A 14,067-nucleotide genomic window follows, 5' to 3' on the forward strand; every position below is an offset into this window, starting at 1 on the left:
GGCGCCTGTAGTCCCAGCTACTCGGGAGGCTGAGACAGGAGAATGGCGTGAACCCGGGAGGCGGAGCTTGCAGTGAGCTGAGATCCGGCCACTGCGCTCCAGCCTGGGCGGCAGAGCAAGACTCCGTCTCAAAAAAAAAAAAAAAAAAGAAGGGAAATAAAGAAATGAAAGGTGTGAAAGTAAAAAGTAGCAGTGGTCCCAGTAGATTCAAGGAATGCTAAAGATACATAACAAACCATCAAGATCTATGAAGCAAAAATTAACAGAGTTGAAGGGAGAAATGGACAGTTCTACAAAAATAGTTGAGGAATTCAATATCCTATGCTCATTAATGGATAGGACAACTAGAAGAAGATAAGTGAGGAAAAGGAGGACTTGAAACACAGTAAACCAACTAGATTTAATGTGCATATATAGCACACTTGACCCAACAACAGCAGTGTGCACATTCTTCTGAAGTGCACATGGAACATTTTTCAGGTTGGTCCATATGTTAGGCCACAAATTCTCAACAGATTTAAAAGATAATATAAAGTACCTTCTCTGACCCCAAAGGATAAAATAAGCAATAACAGAAGGAAAACAGGAAAAACTCACAAATTTGTGGAAATTAAACACTCTTAAACGACTAATCCATCAAAGAAATCACAATGGAAACTATAAAATAGAGACAAATAAAAATAAACATACAAAAATGTATGGGACACAGCAAAGGCAATGCCAAGGGGGAAATTCATAGCCGTAAATGTTTACACTAAAAAAAGACGAAAGATCTCAAGTCAACAACCTCACTTTACAACTTAAGGAACTGGAAAAAGAAGAACAACAAAACCCTAAACTAGCAGAAGGAAAGAAAAATAAAGGTTATAGCAGAAATAAATAAAATACAGAACAGAAAAAAAAAATAGAGAAAATCAATGAAGCCAAAACATTTTGAAAAATAGATTAACAAAATTTTGACAAACTTTTAGCTAGATAGACTAATTTTAAAAACAGTTCAAATTAGTAGAAACACAAACTTACCAAGAACAAATGATGAAGAAACAGAAAATACACCCATCGTAAGGAGGTTGCATCAGTAATCAAAAACCTCTTGATAAAAGCCCTGGACCTGATATCTTTACTGGTGCATTCTATCAAACATTTAAATAACTAACACTATGCCTTCTCAAACTGTTCCTTCCAAAAACTGAAGATAAAGGAACACTTCATAACTCATTCTGTGAGGCCAGTATTGCCAATACCAAAGCCAGACAGACACTACAAGAAAAGTACAGACCAATATCCTTCATGAATCCAGATGCAAAAATCAACAAAATACTACAATCCAAATTCAGCAGCACATCAAAAGGATTTTACAACATGACCAAGTGGGATTTATTCCTAGGATACAAGGATTGATTGTTCAACATGTGAAAATCAATCAATGTAACACATAAACAGAATAAAGGGAAAAAACACATATAGGAAAAAAAATGACAAAATTCAAAACTCATGATAAAAACTTAAAAATTAGCAACAGTAGGAAACTACCAGAACATAATAAAAGCCATATATGAAACATGCACCACTGACATCATACTCAATGGTAACAGACTGAAAGCTTTCCTCCAAGATCAGGAACAAGATCAGAATGCAGGATTTTGCCACTTTTATTCAATGAGGTACTAGAAATTCAAGCAATTAGGCAAAAAAGAAAAAAAGGCATTCACATAGAAAAGGACAAAGTATCAATAAAATTGACAGAGGTAATCAACAAGTTCAGCAAAATAGCATGATACAAAATCAACACAAAAATCAGTTGTGTGTTTACACACTAACAATGAATAACTGGAAAAGAAATATAAAATTCCATTTAAAATAGCATCAAAAAAATAAAATACTTAGGAATTAATCATTGAGGCAAAAGACTTGTATAATGAAAACCACAAAACATTGCTGAAAGAGATGAAAGAAAACAAATGGAACAATATCCCATGTTCATGGATTAGAAGACTTAATGTTAAAATTTCAATACTATCCAAAGTGACCTACAAATTCAATGCAATCCCTGTAAAAATCCAAATGGCTTTTTCCCCCTACAGAAATAGAAAATATAGCCTCAAATTCATAAAATTCATATAGAACCTCAAGGGACTCCCAAATATCCAAAACAATCTTAAGAGTAAAGCTTTAGGACTCACATTTTTTTATTTCAGGTGATTACAAACCTACACTAATCAAAACAGTGCAGTACTGGCATAAAGACAGACATATAGACCAAAGGAACAGAATACAGATCCCAGAAATAAACCCTTGCATGTGTGGTCAAATGATACACAACAGGGATGCCAAGACCATTCCATGGGGGAAAGGATGGTTTTATCAACAAATGGTTCTGGGTAAACTAGATAGCCACATACAAAAAGAATGAAGTTGGACCCTTACCTAATACCATATACAAAACTCAAAGTGGATCAAAGACCTAAGCATCAGAACTAAAACTATAAAACTCAAGAGGAGCATGTGGTGGCTCACACCTGTAATCCCAGCACTTTGGGAGGCCAAGATGAGAGGACTGCTTGAGCCCAAGAGTTCAAGACCAGACTGGGCAGCATAGTGAGACCCCATCTCTATAAAAAAATTTTTTTAATGGCACACACCTGTAGTCCCAGCTACGCAGGAGGCTGAGGTGGGAAGATCACTTGAGCCTAGGAGTTCAAGGCTGCAGTGAGCCATGATCACGTCACTGTGCTCTAGCTTAGGCCACAGAGTGAGACCCTGTCGCTAAAGGGAAAAAAAAGGAAAGCGTCATGGCATTGGGTTTGGCAGTGATTTCTTGGTTATAAAAGCAAACAAGCAGGGAACAACAACAACAAAATAGACAAAATGGACTTAAAAATTAAAAACTTGTGCATCAAAGGACATTATCAACAGTAAAAAGGCAACTCAATATAAAATACTTGGAAATCACATATCTAATAAAGGATTAATATCCAGAATATATAGAGAACTCCTAAAACTCAACAAAAACCAACCTGATTCAAAAATGGGCAAAGAACTGGAAGAGGCATTTCTATAGAGATAACAAGAGGCTAGAATATGATCACGGGAGCCAAATGGCTAATGCCAAAGTGAAGGATGAGAACACTCAATCAGAGGAAGTCTAGGAACTGAAGTGCCAAGTGTTGGGTTCATTGGAGGACACTGAAATTATCAATTTATGACAGGAGAAATGAGTGAGCCAGGTATGTGTGGAGGCGGCACCGACTTAGGAGGGCAGTAAATAACTGCATCCTCTGAGGGTTGTGGGATTAAATGTTCAGGGATCTATGTGCTTATCACAGTCCCTAACAATGTAGTGGGTATTCAAATATCAGCTATCACACTTCTATTCTTATTCTTGAGCTACAATGCCAGAAACTGTGGTGTATACTTGTAAGTATATGTATTTTTTATTTGACAAGTAGCATGTCTAACAAGAATCATAATACTCAAACTTGAAAGAAAAATTCAGAGACCAGGTATGGTGGCTCATGCCTGTAATCCCAGCATTTTGGGAGGCCAAGGCGGGCAGATCACTTGAGGTCAAGAGTTCGAGACGACCAGCCTGGCCAACATGGTGAAACCCTCGTCTCTACTAAAAATAAAAAAATTAGCCGGGTGTGGTGACACATGCCTGTAGTCCCAGCTACTGGGAGGCTGAGGCAGGAGAATCACTTGAACCTGAAAGATGGAGGTTGCAGTGAGCCAGGATCACACCACCATACTCCTGCCTAGATGACAAAGCGAGACTATGTCTCAAAAAAAAAAATTCAGTCTAGGCTATTTATGAACAGATTTAATTGCCTAAGATAGAGGCAGGCAAACTTTTTCTGTTAAGGGCCAGACAGAAAATATTTTAGGCTTTGCAGCCTATATGGTCTCTGTTGCAACTGCCCAACTCTGCCATTTAGTAGGGAAGCAGCCATACAGACAGTATATACACAAATGTATTGATGGGAAAATGAAAATGACTTCATCTACAGAAGCAGGCATTGGGTTACAGTTTGCTGTCACCTAACCTAAGACGCGATTTTTTTAAGGTAGTTCCTCATGGGGTTTGTACCTATTTCTAAAGATTTGTTAAGTTCCACTGTTGATGGCTGTTAGATTATAACCTTGAACTGTCATACTTAGATACAGTTGACCTTGTGTTTTATCTCAGATTTTTTGTGACCAATTGTAATTAAAACAGTATGACTTAATATAATGTACTTACTAAACCCATGAAGCAGCTATACCTATATAAGTCATTTTAAAGGAAAAATTTTATGCAGTTTCAGGTTTTTTGTTTGTTTGTTTTGTTTCAGGTTTAAAGATTAATTTATTTCAGAAATCAGGCTGGGAACTAAAGAAAACAATGTAAAAACAAAGATTAATTTCTGAGAAGCCCCAAATAAGTTTACAACTGTGTTTTCTTGTCATGACTGACAGAGATATAACATAGCTTGGTGCTTTCTTTCCCACAGGATGTCTTTTAATCTCTTTCTCATACACTTTTAGGGATCCAGATTAGATGATCAAAGATGTGCTCCACCACCTGCTACCACAAAGGGTCCGACAGTACCAGATGAAGACTTTTTCAGCCTTATTTTACGGTCCCAGGCAAAGAGAATGGATGAACAGAGAGTTCTTTTACAAAGAGATCAAAACAGAGACACTGACTTTGGGCTAAAGGACTTTTTGCAAAGTAATGCTTTGTTGGAGTTTAAAAATTCAGGGAAAAAATCAGCAGACCACTAGTTACTATGGATGTATTTTTTTTTTTCCTTTCAGAACACGGTAAGGAAACAATCTATTGATTTTTTCCTTAAAAGGAGAATGTATAGCACTGTAATACAGCTTAAAATATTTTTAGAATAATGTAAATAGTTAACCTTCAGTAGTCTATTAAGGCATTAATACTTCTCTGGACACGCACGTGTTTGAGGGTGGAGGTGTCCTGTAAAGGTGCTTCATCATCTGTGATTACTTGGGATGTGTTCTTTAGCAGCTTGTTAGGTTACTTTACCTAGTGTTTGTAAAGTAGGAAGTTAAGTGAATCATAGATTAGAATTTAATCCTCTTATGGAAATAATTTTTTAAAATCTTGACAATGGCATTTTTTTTTTACACATAACCATGGATGTAGTGGGAAACAATGCTGTTAAGTAAAAATAATGTACTTGATCAATGTAAAAAAGCATATAAAATAGTCTTATTAAAAATCTAGTTTTTCTTTTTCTCCATGAAAATCTATTTTCAATATTTTTTAGGCCAAAGTCAGTATAACAGAAACTCTATTTCTTGGGCTGGGCATGGTGGCTCATGCCTGTAATCCCAGCACTTTGGGAGGCTGAGGCAGGAGGATCGCTTGAGGCTAGGAGTTCAAGACCAACCTGGGCAATATAGTAAGACCCCCCCCCCCATGTCTACAAAAAATAAATCAGCAGCCAGGCACGGTGGCTCATGCCTGTAATCCCAGCACTTTGGGAGGCCTACGTGGGTGGATCACTTGAGGTCAGGAGTTTGAGACCATCGTGGCCAACATGGCAAAACCCCATGTCTACTAAAAATACAAAAATTAGCTAGGCATGGTGGCATGCACCTGTAGTTTCAGCTGCTTGGGAGGCTGAGGCAGGAGAATCGCTTGAACCCCTGGGAGGCCAAGACTGCAGTGAGCCGAGACCTGCCACTGGAGTCCAGCCTGGGTGAAAAAGCAAGACTCTGTCTCAAAAAAAAAAAAAAAAAGAAAAAAGCTAGCAAGCATGCTGGCAGACACCTGTAGTCCCAACTACTTAAGAGGCTGAGGCAGGAGGACCACTTGAGCCCAGGAGGTGGAGGCTGCACTGAGCTTTGATCTTACCACTGCACTCCAGCCTGGGTGACAGAGCAAGACCCTGTCTCTGGAAAACAAGTATCTTTTATGTGTTTTGGGCTATTTGTTTAAAAATATATATATTTAAAATGGTCTCTTCTGTTCCATAATACTGCTATAAAACAAATTTTTCTAAGTTCCAATATAAAAAAAAGCAAAAAACACCATGTGGTTAGGTCAAGAACCTAGGACACGTAAATAGAAAACATGAAAACTCACAAAAATTAAGTATGAAAGATGTCAGCTAGAACATTAGTTGTCATTAAGCCTTGTCTTCCTTATCCCAGATACTGAAGGCAGTTTACAAGGGGATAACAAAGTAACTGTAGCAAAAGACAAGTATGGGACAGACCAGGGCCCGGAGTAACACTGCATCACAGACTGCAAAAGCCCATGCTTGGAACAAGCTGCCAACTTGTTCCACACTCCTTGCTTCTGACTGTGCACAGCTGGGAAAGGATCTGGGGATGTGGACCCTTATTCTTTCAAAAAGTCATTCAGGTGATTTGGATGGGCAACTAGAACTATTTATCTAAATGGCCAATGTTTTTTAAAGAGAGAGGAGTCATAATCTGGAATTTAAGTGCTCAGCCAAAAAAAAAGGTACTAAATTAAAACCTGGATTACATTATGTTTCACGTATACTATAAGGTGTGATGACCTGGATAGCATTTAAAAAAGGTAAGTTTCGTGGGGTTCTTATAAGAAAATTCAGTAACACAGTATACCAAACCACAATGTAAAAAGTTTATTTTGTGTATACACTAGTTCTTACAGCCTGTAAACATTCAACATTATTCCGTTTAAACATTGTTTTTAATAGCTGTCTATCTACCCTGTTCTGATTTTCCTAAAAGCTTCACACTATATAGGCTGGGCACGATGGCTCACACCTGTAATCCCAACACTGTGGGAGGCCGACAAGGGCAGATCACTTGAGGTCAGGAGTTCAAGACCAGCCTGACGAAACTCCGTCTCTACTAAAAATACAAAAATTAGCCGGGTGTGGTGATGCACACCTGTAATCCCAGCTACTTGGGAGGCTGAGGCAGGAGAATCGCTCGCTTGAACCCAGGAGGTGGAGGTTGCAGTGACCCAAGATTGCGCCACCGCACTCCAGCCTGGGCGACAGAGCAAAACTCTCAAAGTAAAATTAAACTTTAAAAAAGCTTCACACTATAAACCTTAATTTTAATGACATATTGGCTCATCAATAAGCCTTATCTCTTTTCTGATAATAAACTGGCCCTGATGTGTTCAATTTGCTTTCATATTTAAGTCTTTCCTGGATTGCTGTCATCATTCAACAGCAGTTGCACGTTGCCTTGCTAGCTGTCAAAGTAGATTCCATCCCCAAATGGATATCTGTAATGAAAGAATACAAAGGGAAAGTTTATTTAAGATTTTTTTAAAAAGAATTTGTTTTTGGATTAAAAGGCATGCAAGCAGCTTTAATTCCACTCACAGTTACAGTCTATCACCTGGGGCATTCACTACTTTTCAGAGTCGGATCACAGTTCAAAAGACAGCTCTCACCGTGGGGTCAGTGTGAACACGTCTTGTCCCCAGAGGACTACTTTATACGCATGGATGTTCACAAATTTATTCTAAACTGCAGGTGTCTGTCAGGATTCATTTGTTACATGCCCTCTGTGTTAAAAATCTTAAAATCCTTTTGCACTTCTTAGAAAAAATAACCCTTCTGATGAAATACTAAAGATGTTTGCAATATTAAACTAGAATATATTAACATGTATGATTTTTTTTGAGACAAGGTCTTGCCCTGTCACCCAGGCTGGAGTACAGTGGCTAGATCATAACTCACTGCCACCTCGCGATCTTCTTCTCTCAGCCCTCCAAGTGCTGGGACTACAGGTGTGTACCACCATGCCTGGCTAGTTTTATTTTTAGTACATAGCCTTGAACTCCTGAGCTTAAGCCATCATCCTCCCTCGACCTCCCAAAATGCTGGGATTGTAAGCATAAGCCACTGCGCCTGGCCTAAAATTAAATTGTTACAGGCACATAAGTAACACTTCCTGGATCCAAAAATGTGTATTTTGCATTTCATATTAAAATCAAAAAGCAACTGCTTGGGATACAAATATCTGCATGAAAATTTAAAGACTTTATTCCTGACTGGTATCATTTTTAGTAAGCAGTTGAACATAACTTGTAGTGTGAATATGGTTAAAACAAAGGACACCTGATGTCTGTGAAATCTTGTAGTGTGAATATGGTTAAAACAAAGGACACCTGATGTCTGTGAAATCTGCTAAGGACAGGTACAAAATTTATGCATTGCTTTTTAAAAAGTTTAAAATGAGGAATGCTTTTGATAATCAGAAAGACTAATGTAAAGTGCTGACTGATGTCTTGTCTGCAGTTAAGGAAGACACCCAACTTTTCTTCCTCATCATGGTATTCTCTGTGTACAGATTTCTAAAAATGCAAACTTCCTATGGACAAGACAATAAGATCTGCTATAATATAAATTAAGATATGGTAATATGCTAGGATTCTGAGTAACATGAAAAATACGTCTTATAAAAAGCCCATGTACTTCATTTGGTGGGGGAAAAGAATAATGTCATTTTCAGTCGACTGACTCTGTAAAACAGATTACCAATGTTATCTAAATTGCCCTGGCAGTCTTCAGTTTTCTCTAAGTAAACATAAAGTAAAAGTGACAATAAGGATGCAGACGTAGTAACAGCTGCAGAAAAGATGAAACTACAAAGCCACAACGACCTGTGGGCAGGCTACATAGAGACGAGCTGAGGTGTCAGTCAGACTGATCCTGGTAACGACACTCCATGGCTGCATGAAGATGCTGGAGGCACCAAGTGGGTGGCCTTAACTCTAGTGGATTCCACTAGGCAACGTAAGTTGGTTAGTGGGTTCCTCTAAGTGCCTATAACAATAAAATTTCTTTTTCAATGTCCCCAATTCAAACTGGTCTCCTTAACTATCCAGAATCAGTGATGCCTGCCATCTGTTCATCTTAAACACTTCCTACTTTATGGGATGTAAATATCAAAGAGAAGATGAAATTAAAAGCTTTTACATACATACACGTGTTTGTTAATTCTAATTGTCAGTAAAAGTGTGAATGTTGAAGTTGGCACCTTTGTAGTAATCAGAATACTTGCAGAGAAGAGAAAGAGAGTGAAGAGTATACTTTACAGAGCTCGAAGGAGACTTGAGGCTGTCGTTTGTGCTGGTGTTCCTCTAGCCACAGGGACTGCTGACCGGATCCTGCCCACGTGGTCCAGCCACACCACTTGTGGGGCTGTATGTGTTGCCTTGGTCTGGGCTGCCCACAGCTTCAGACTTGAGCTGGGCCTTTTCCGCTGCAGGTGAACCTTCTGTATTCCCTGATGTGTCTTGGCCAGAGACAGGCTTGGCAGACTGGCTGCTTTCAGTACTGCTTTCTTTCAGTGTGCCTTCCCCCAGGATTCCACCTATCTCCTTGGGCTTCGTATCCAAAACAGGTGATTTCTGCTATAAAGTACAAAATTACATTTTAACTGTTTAATGTAATGTGAAGTCTCAGTAATCAAACATATCTAAAAAGTTCCGGCCGGGCGCGGTGGCTCAAGCCTGTAATCCCAGCACTTTGGGAGGCCGAGACGGGCGGATCACGAGGTCAGGAGATCGAGACCATCCTGGCTAACACGGTGAAACCCCGTCTCTACTAAAAATACAAAAACTAGCCGGGCGAGGTGGCGGGCGCCTGTAGTCCCAGCTACTCGGGAGGCTGAGGCAGGAGAATGGCGTAAACTCGGGAGGCGGAGCTTGCAGTGAGCTGAGATCTGGCCACTGCACTCCAGTCCGGGCGACAGAGCGAGACTCCGCCTCAAAAAAAAAAAAAAAAAAAAAAAAAAAAAAAAAAAAGTTCCCACCCTAATCTGTTGTAGCAAGCTCCAAACTCTTTCAAATCCAGGGTCCAGTGCTAAGTTATAATTATGTAAATGTTATTTATTATACCTCACCAAAATCCACTGTACTCCCACGGAGGAGTGGGAACACTTAGGACATACTGGGTGGTCTAGTGGCCCAGCTTAGAAGGGGTCAAGAGAATTGGTCATCAGTATTGTTAACTTCTCTTGCCTGGTGAGAATAATTCATTTGACAAATATTTATTGAGCATATGTTAAGTTCTAGGTGTTAGGGATACAGCAGGAACAAAATACATAAAACTGTTCTCACTGGAACTTATATTTAGGTTAGAAGAAAATCATAAAAGTATGATATATATGTTGAATTAAAGAGGCTATGTAAAAAAAGCAGAGAAGAGATGACTGCTGAATGTGGGGTGGGCTGGTAGGGTCAAATTATAGTTTAAATCAGGGTGGTCTGAAAACGTGATATGGCATCCAGCCAAACTTAAAAGTTTCGTAAGTGAAGGAGAAATAAAATCCTTCACAGACAAGCAAATGCTGAGAGATTTCATCACCACCAGGCCTGCTCTACAAGAGCTCCTGAAGGAAGCACTAAACATGGAAAGGAACAAACAGTACCAGCCACTGCAAAAACATGCCAAAATGTAAAGACCATCGATGCTAGGAAGAAACTGCATCAACTAACAAGCAAAATAACCAGCTAACATCATAATGACAGGATCAAGTTCACACATAACAATATTAACCTTAAATGTAAATGGGCTAAATGCTCCAGTTAAAAGACACAGACTGGCAAACTGGATAAAGAGTCAGGACCCATCAGTGTGCTGTATTCAGGAGACCCATCTTACGTGCAGAGGCACACATAGGCTCAAAATAAAGGGATGGAGGAAGATCTACCAAGCAAATGGAAAACAAAAAAAGGCAGGAGTTGCAATCCTAGTCTCTGATAAAACAAACTTTAAACCAACAAAGATGAGAAGAGACAAAGAAGGCCATTACATAATGGTAAAGGGATCAATTCAACAAGGAGAGCTAACTATCCTAAATATATATGCACCCAATACAAGAGCACCCAGATTCATAAAGCAAGTCCTTAGAGACTTACAAAGAGACTTAGACTCCCACATAATAATAATGGGAGACTTTAACACGCCACTGTCAACATTAGACAGATCAACAAGACAGAAAGTTAACAAGGATATCCAGGAATTGAACTCATCTCTGCACCAAGCGGACCTAATAGACATCTACAGAACTCTCCACCCCAAATCAACAGAATATACATTCTTCTCAGCACCACATCACACTTATTCCAAAATTGGCCACATAGTTGGAAGAAAAGCACTCCTCAGCAAATGTGCAAGAACAGAAATTATAACAAACTGTCTCTCAGACCACAGTGCAATCAAACTAGAACTCAGCATTAAGAAACTCACTCAAAACCGCTCAACTACATGGAAACTGAACAACCTGCTCCTGAATGACTACTGGGTACATAACGAAATGAAGGCAAAAATAAAGATGTTCTTTGAAACCAATGAGAACAAAGATACAACATACCAGAATCTCTGGGACACATTTAAAGCAGTGTGTAGAGGGAAATTTATAGCACTAAATGCCCACTAGAGAAAGCAGGAAAAATCTAATACTGACACCCTAACATCACAATTAAAAGAACTAGAGAAGCAAGAGCAAACACATTCAAAAGCTAGCAGAAGGCAAGAAATAACTAAGATCAGAGCAGAACTGAAGGAGATAGAGATACAAAAAAACCTTTCAAAAAAATCAATGAATCCAGGAGCTGGTTTTTTGAAAAGATCAACAAAATTGATAGACTGCTAGCAAGACTAATAAAGAAGAGAGAAGAATCAAATAGATGCAATAAAAAATGATAAAGGGGATATCACCACCGACCCCACAGAAATACAAACTACCATCAGAGAATACTATAAACACCTCTATGCAAATAAATTAGAAAACCTAGAAGAAATGGATAAATTCCTGGACACATACACTCTCCCAAGACTAAACCAGGAAGAAGATGAATCCCTGAATAGACCAATAATGGGCTCTGAAATTGAGGCAACAATAGCCTACCAACCAAAAAAATTCTAGGACCAGACAGATTCACAGCCGAATTCTACCAGAGGTACAAGGAGGAGCTGGTACCATTCCTTCTGAAACTATTCCAATCAATAGAAAAAGAGGGAATCCTCCCTAACTCATTTTATGAGGCCAACATCATCCTGATACCAAAGCCTGGCAGAGACACAACAAAAAAAGAATTTTAGACCAGTATCCCTGATGAACATCAATGCAAAAATCCTCAATAAAATACTGGCAAACCGAATCCAGCAGCACATCAAAAAGCTTATCCACCATGATCAAGCAGACTTCATCCCTGTGATGCAAGGCTGGTTCAACATACGCAAATCAATAAACGTAATCCAGCATATAAACAGAACCAAAGACAAAAACCACATGATTATCTCAATAGATGCAGAAGAGGCCTTTGATAAAATTCAACAGCCCTTCAAAATAATATGAGCTATTTATGACAAACCCATAGCCAATATCATTACTGAATGGGCAAAAACTGGAAGCATTCCCTTTGAAAACTGGCACAAGACAGGGATGCCCTCTCTCACCACTCCTATTCAACACAGTGTTGGAAGTGCTGGCCGGGGCAATCAGGCAGGAGAAAGAAAGAAAGTGTATTTAATTAGGAAAAGAGGAAGTCAAATTGTCCCTGTTTGCAGATGACATGGTTGTATATTTAGAAAACCCCATTGTCTCAGCCCAAAATCTCCTTAAGCTGATAAGCAACTTCAGCAGTCTCAGGATACAAAATCAATGTGCAAAAATCACAAGCATTCTTACACACCAATAACACCCAAATCATGAGTGAACTCCTATTCACAATTGCTTCAAACAGAATAAAATACCTAGGAATACAACTTACAAGGTATGTGAAGGACCACTACAAATCACTGCTCAATGAAATAAAAGAGGACACAAACAAATGGAAGAACATTCCATGCTCATGGATAGGAAGAATCAATATTGTGAAAATGGTCATACTGCCCAAGGGAATTTACAGATTCAGTGCGAACCCCATTAAGCTACCAATGACTTTCTTCACAGAATTGGAAAAAAACTACTTTAAAGTTCATGTGGAACCAAAAAAGAGCCCGCATTGCCAAGACAATCCTAAGCCAAAAGAACAAAGCTGGAGGCATCATGCTACCTGACTTCAAACTATACTACAAGGCTACAGTAACCAAAACAGCATGGTACTGGTACCAAAACAGAGATACAGACCAATGGAACAGAACAGAGCCCTCAGAAATAATACCACACATCTACAACCATCTGATCTTTGACAAACCTGACAAAAACAAGAAATGGGGAAAGGATTCCCTATTTAATAAATGGTACTGGGAAAACTGGCTAGCCACATGTAGAAAGCTGAAACTGGATCCCTTCCTTACACCTTATACAAAAATTAATTCAAGATGGATTAGATACTTAAATGTTAGACCTAAAGCCATAAAAAACTCTAGAAGAAAACCTAGGCAGTACCATTCAGGACTTAGGCATGGGCAAGGACTTCATGTCTAAAACACCAAAAGCAATGGCAACAAAAGCCAAAATTGACAAATGGGATCTAATTAAACTAAAGAGCTTCTGCACAGCAAAAGAAACTACCATCAGAGTGAACAGGCAGCCTACAGAATGGGAGAAAAATTTTGCAATCTACTTATCTGAGAAGGGCCAATATACAGAACCTACAAAGAACTCAAACAAATTTAGAAGAAAAAAACAACCCCATCAAAAAGTGGGCAAAGGATATGAACAGACACTTCTCAAAAGAAGACATTTATGCAACCAACACACACATGAAAAAATGCTCATCATCACTGGCCATCAGAGAAATGCAAATCAAAACCACAATGAGATATCATCTCACACCAGTTAGAATGACAATCATTAAAAAGGCAGGAAACAACAGGTGCTGGAGAAGATGTGGAGAAATGGGAACACTTTTACATTGTTGGTGGGACTGTAAACTACTTCAACCATTGTGGAAGACAGTGTGGCGATTCCTCAAGGATCTAGAACTAGAAATACCATTTGACCCAGCCATCCCATTACTGGGTATATACCCAAAGGATTATAAGTCATGCTGCTATAAAGACACATGCACACGTATGTTTATTGTGGCACTATTCACAATAGCAAAGACTTGGAACCAACTCAAATGTCCATCAATGACAGACT

At 39.0% G+C, this 14,067-nt stretch overlaps 2 protein-coding genes across 7 annotated transcripts in view; one reads left to right on the forward strand and one right to left on the reverse strand.

Annotated features, from left to right (window-relative positions):
- The window catches only part of GPSM2 (G protein signaling modulator 2), a 55,691-nt gene extending 50,442 nt beyond the window's left edge, over positions 1-5,249 (forward strand). For all 3 annotated transcript variants that reach the window (XM_010372876.2, XM_010372893.2, XM_010372884.2), the window contains one exon: positions 4,525-5,249. In XM_010372876.2, the coding sequence (XP_010371178.1) occupies positions 4,525-4,764 (240 nt within the window). In that variant the 3' untranslated portion in view covers positions 4,765-5,249. The remainder of the gene's footprint in view (positions 1-4,524) is intronic.
- Positions 5,250-6,603: 1,354 nt separating this feature from the next.
- Positions 6,604-14,067, reverse strand: part of CLCC1 (chloride channel CLIC like 1) — a 34,771-nt gene continuing 27,307 nt past the window's right edge. For 2 of the 4 annotated variants that reach the window (XM_010372905.2, XM_010372910.2), the window contains exons 11-12: positions 9,065-9,382; positions 6,604-7,243 (exon numbers count right to left, since the gene is read on the reverse strand). In XM_010372905.2, coding sequence (XP_010371207.1) covers positions 9,110-9,382 — 273 coding nt within the window. In that variant the 3' untranslated portion in view covers positions 6,604-7,243; positions 9,065-9,109. Of the gene's footprint in view, positions 7,244-9,059; positions 9,383-14,067 lie in introns of all 4 variants that reach the window. The other 2 variants (XR_004058797.1, XM_030936065.1) reach the window with 2 other exon arrangements.

This window comes from Rhinopithecus roxellana, chromosome 8 (assembly GCF_007565055.1).
Source record: "Rhinopithecus roxellana isolate Shanxi Qingling chromosome 8, ASM756505v1, whole genome shotgun sequence".
Lineage (NCBI taxonomy): Eukaryota > Metazoa > Chordata > Mammalia > Primates > Cercopithecidae > Rhinopithecus > Rhinopithecus roxellana.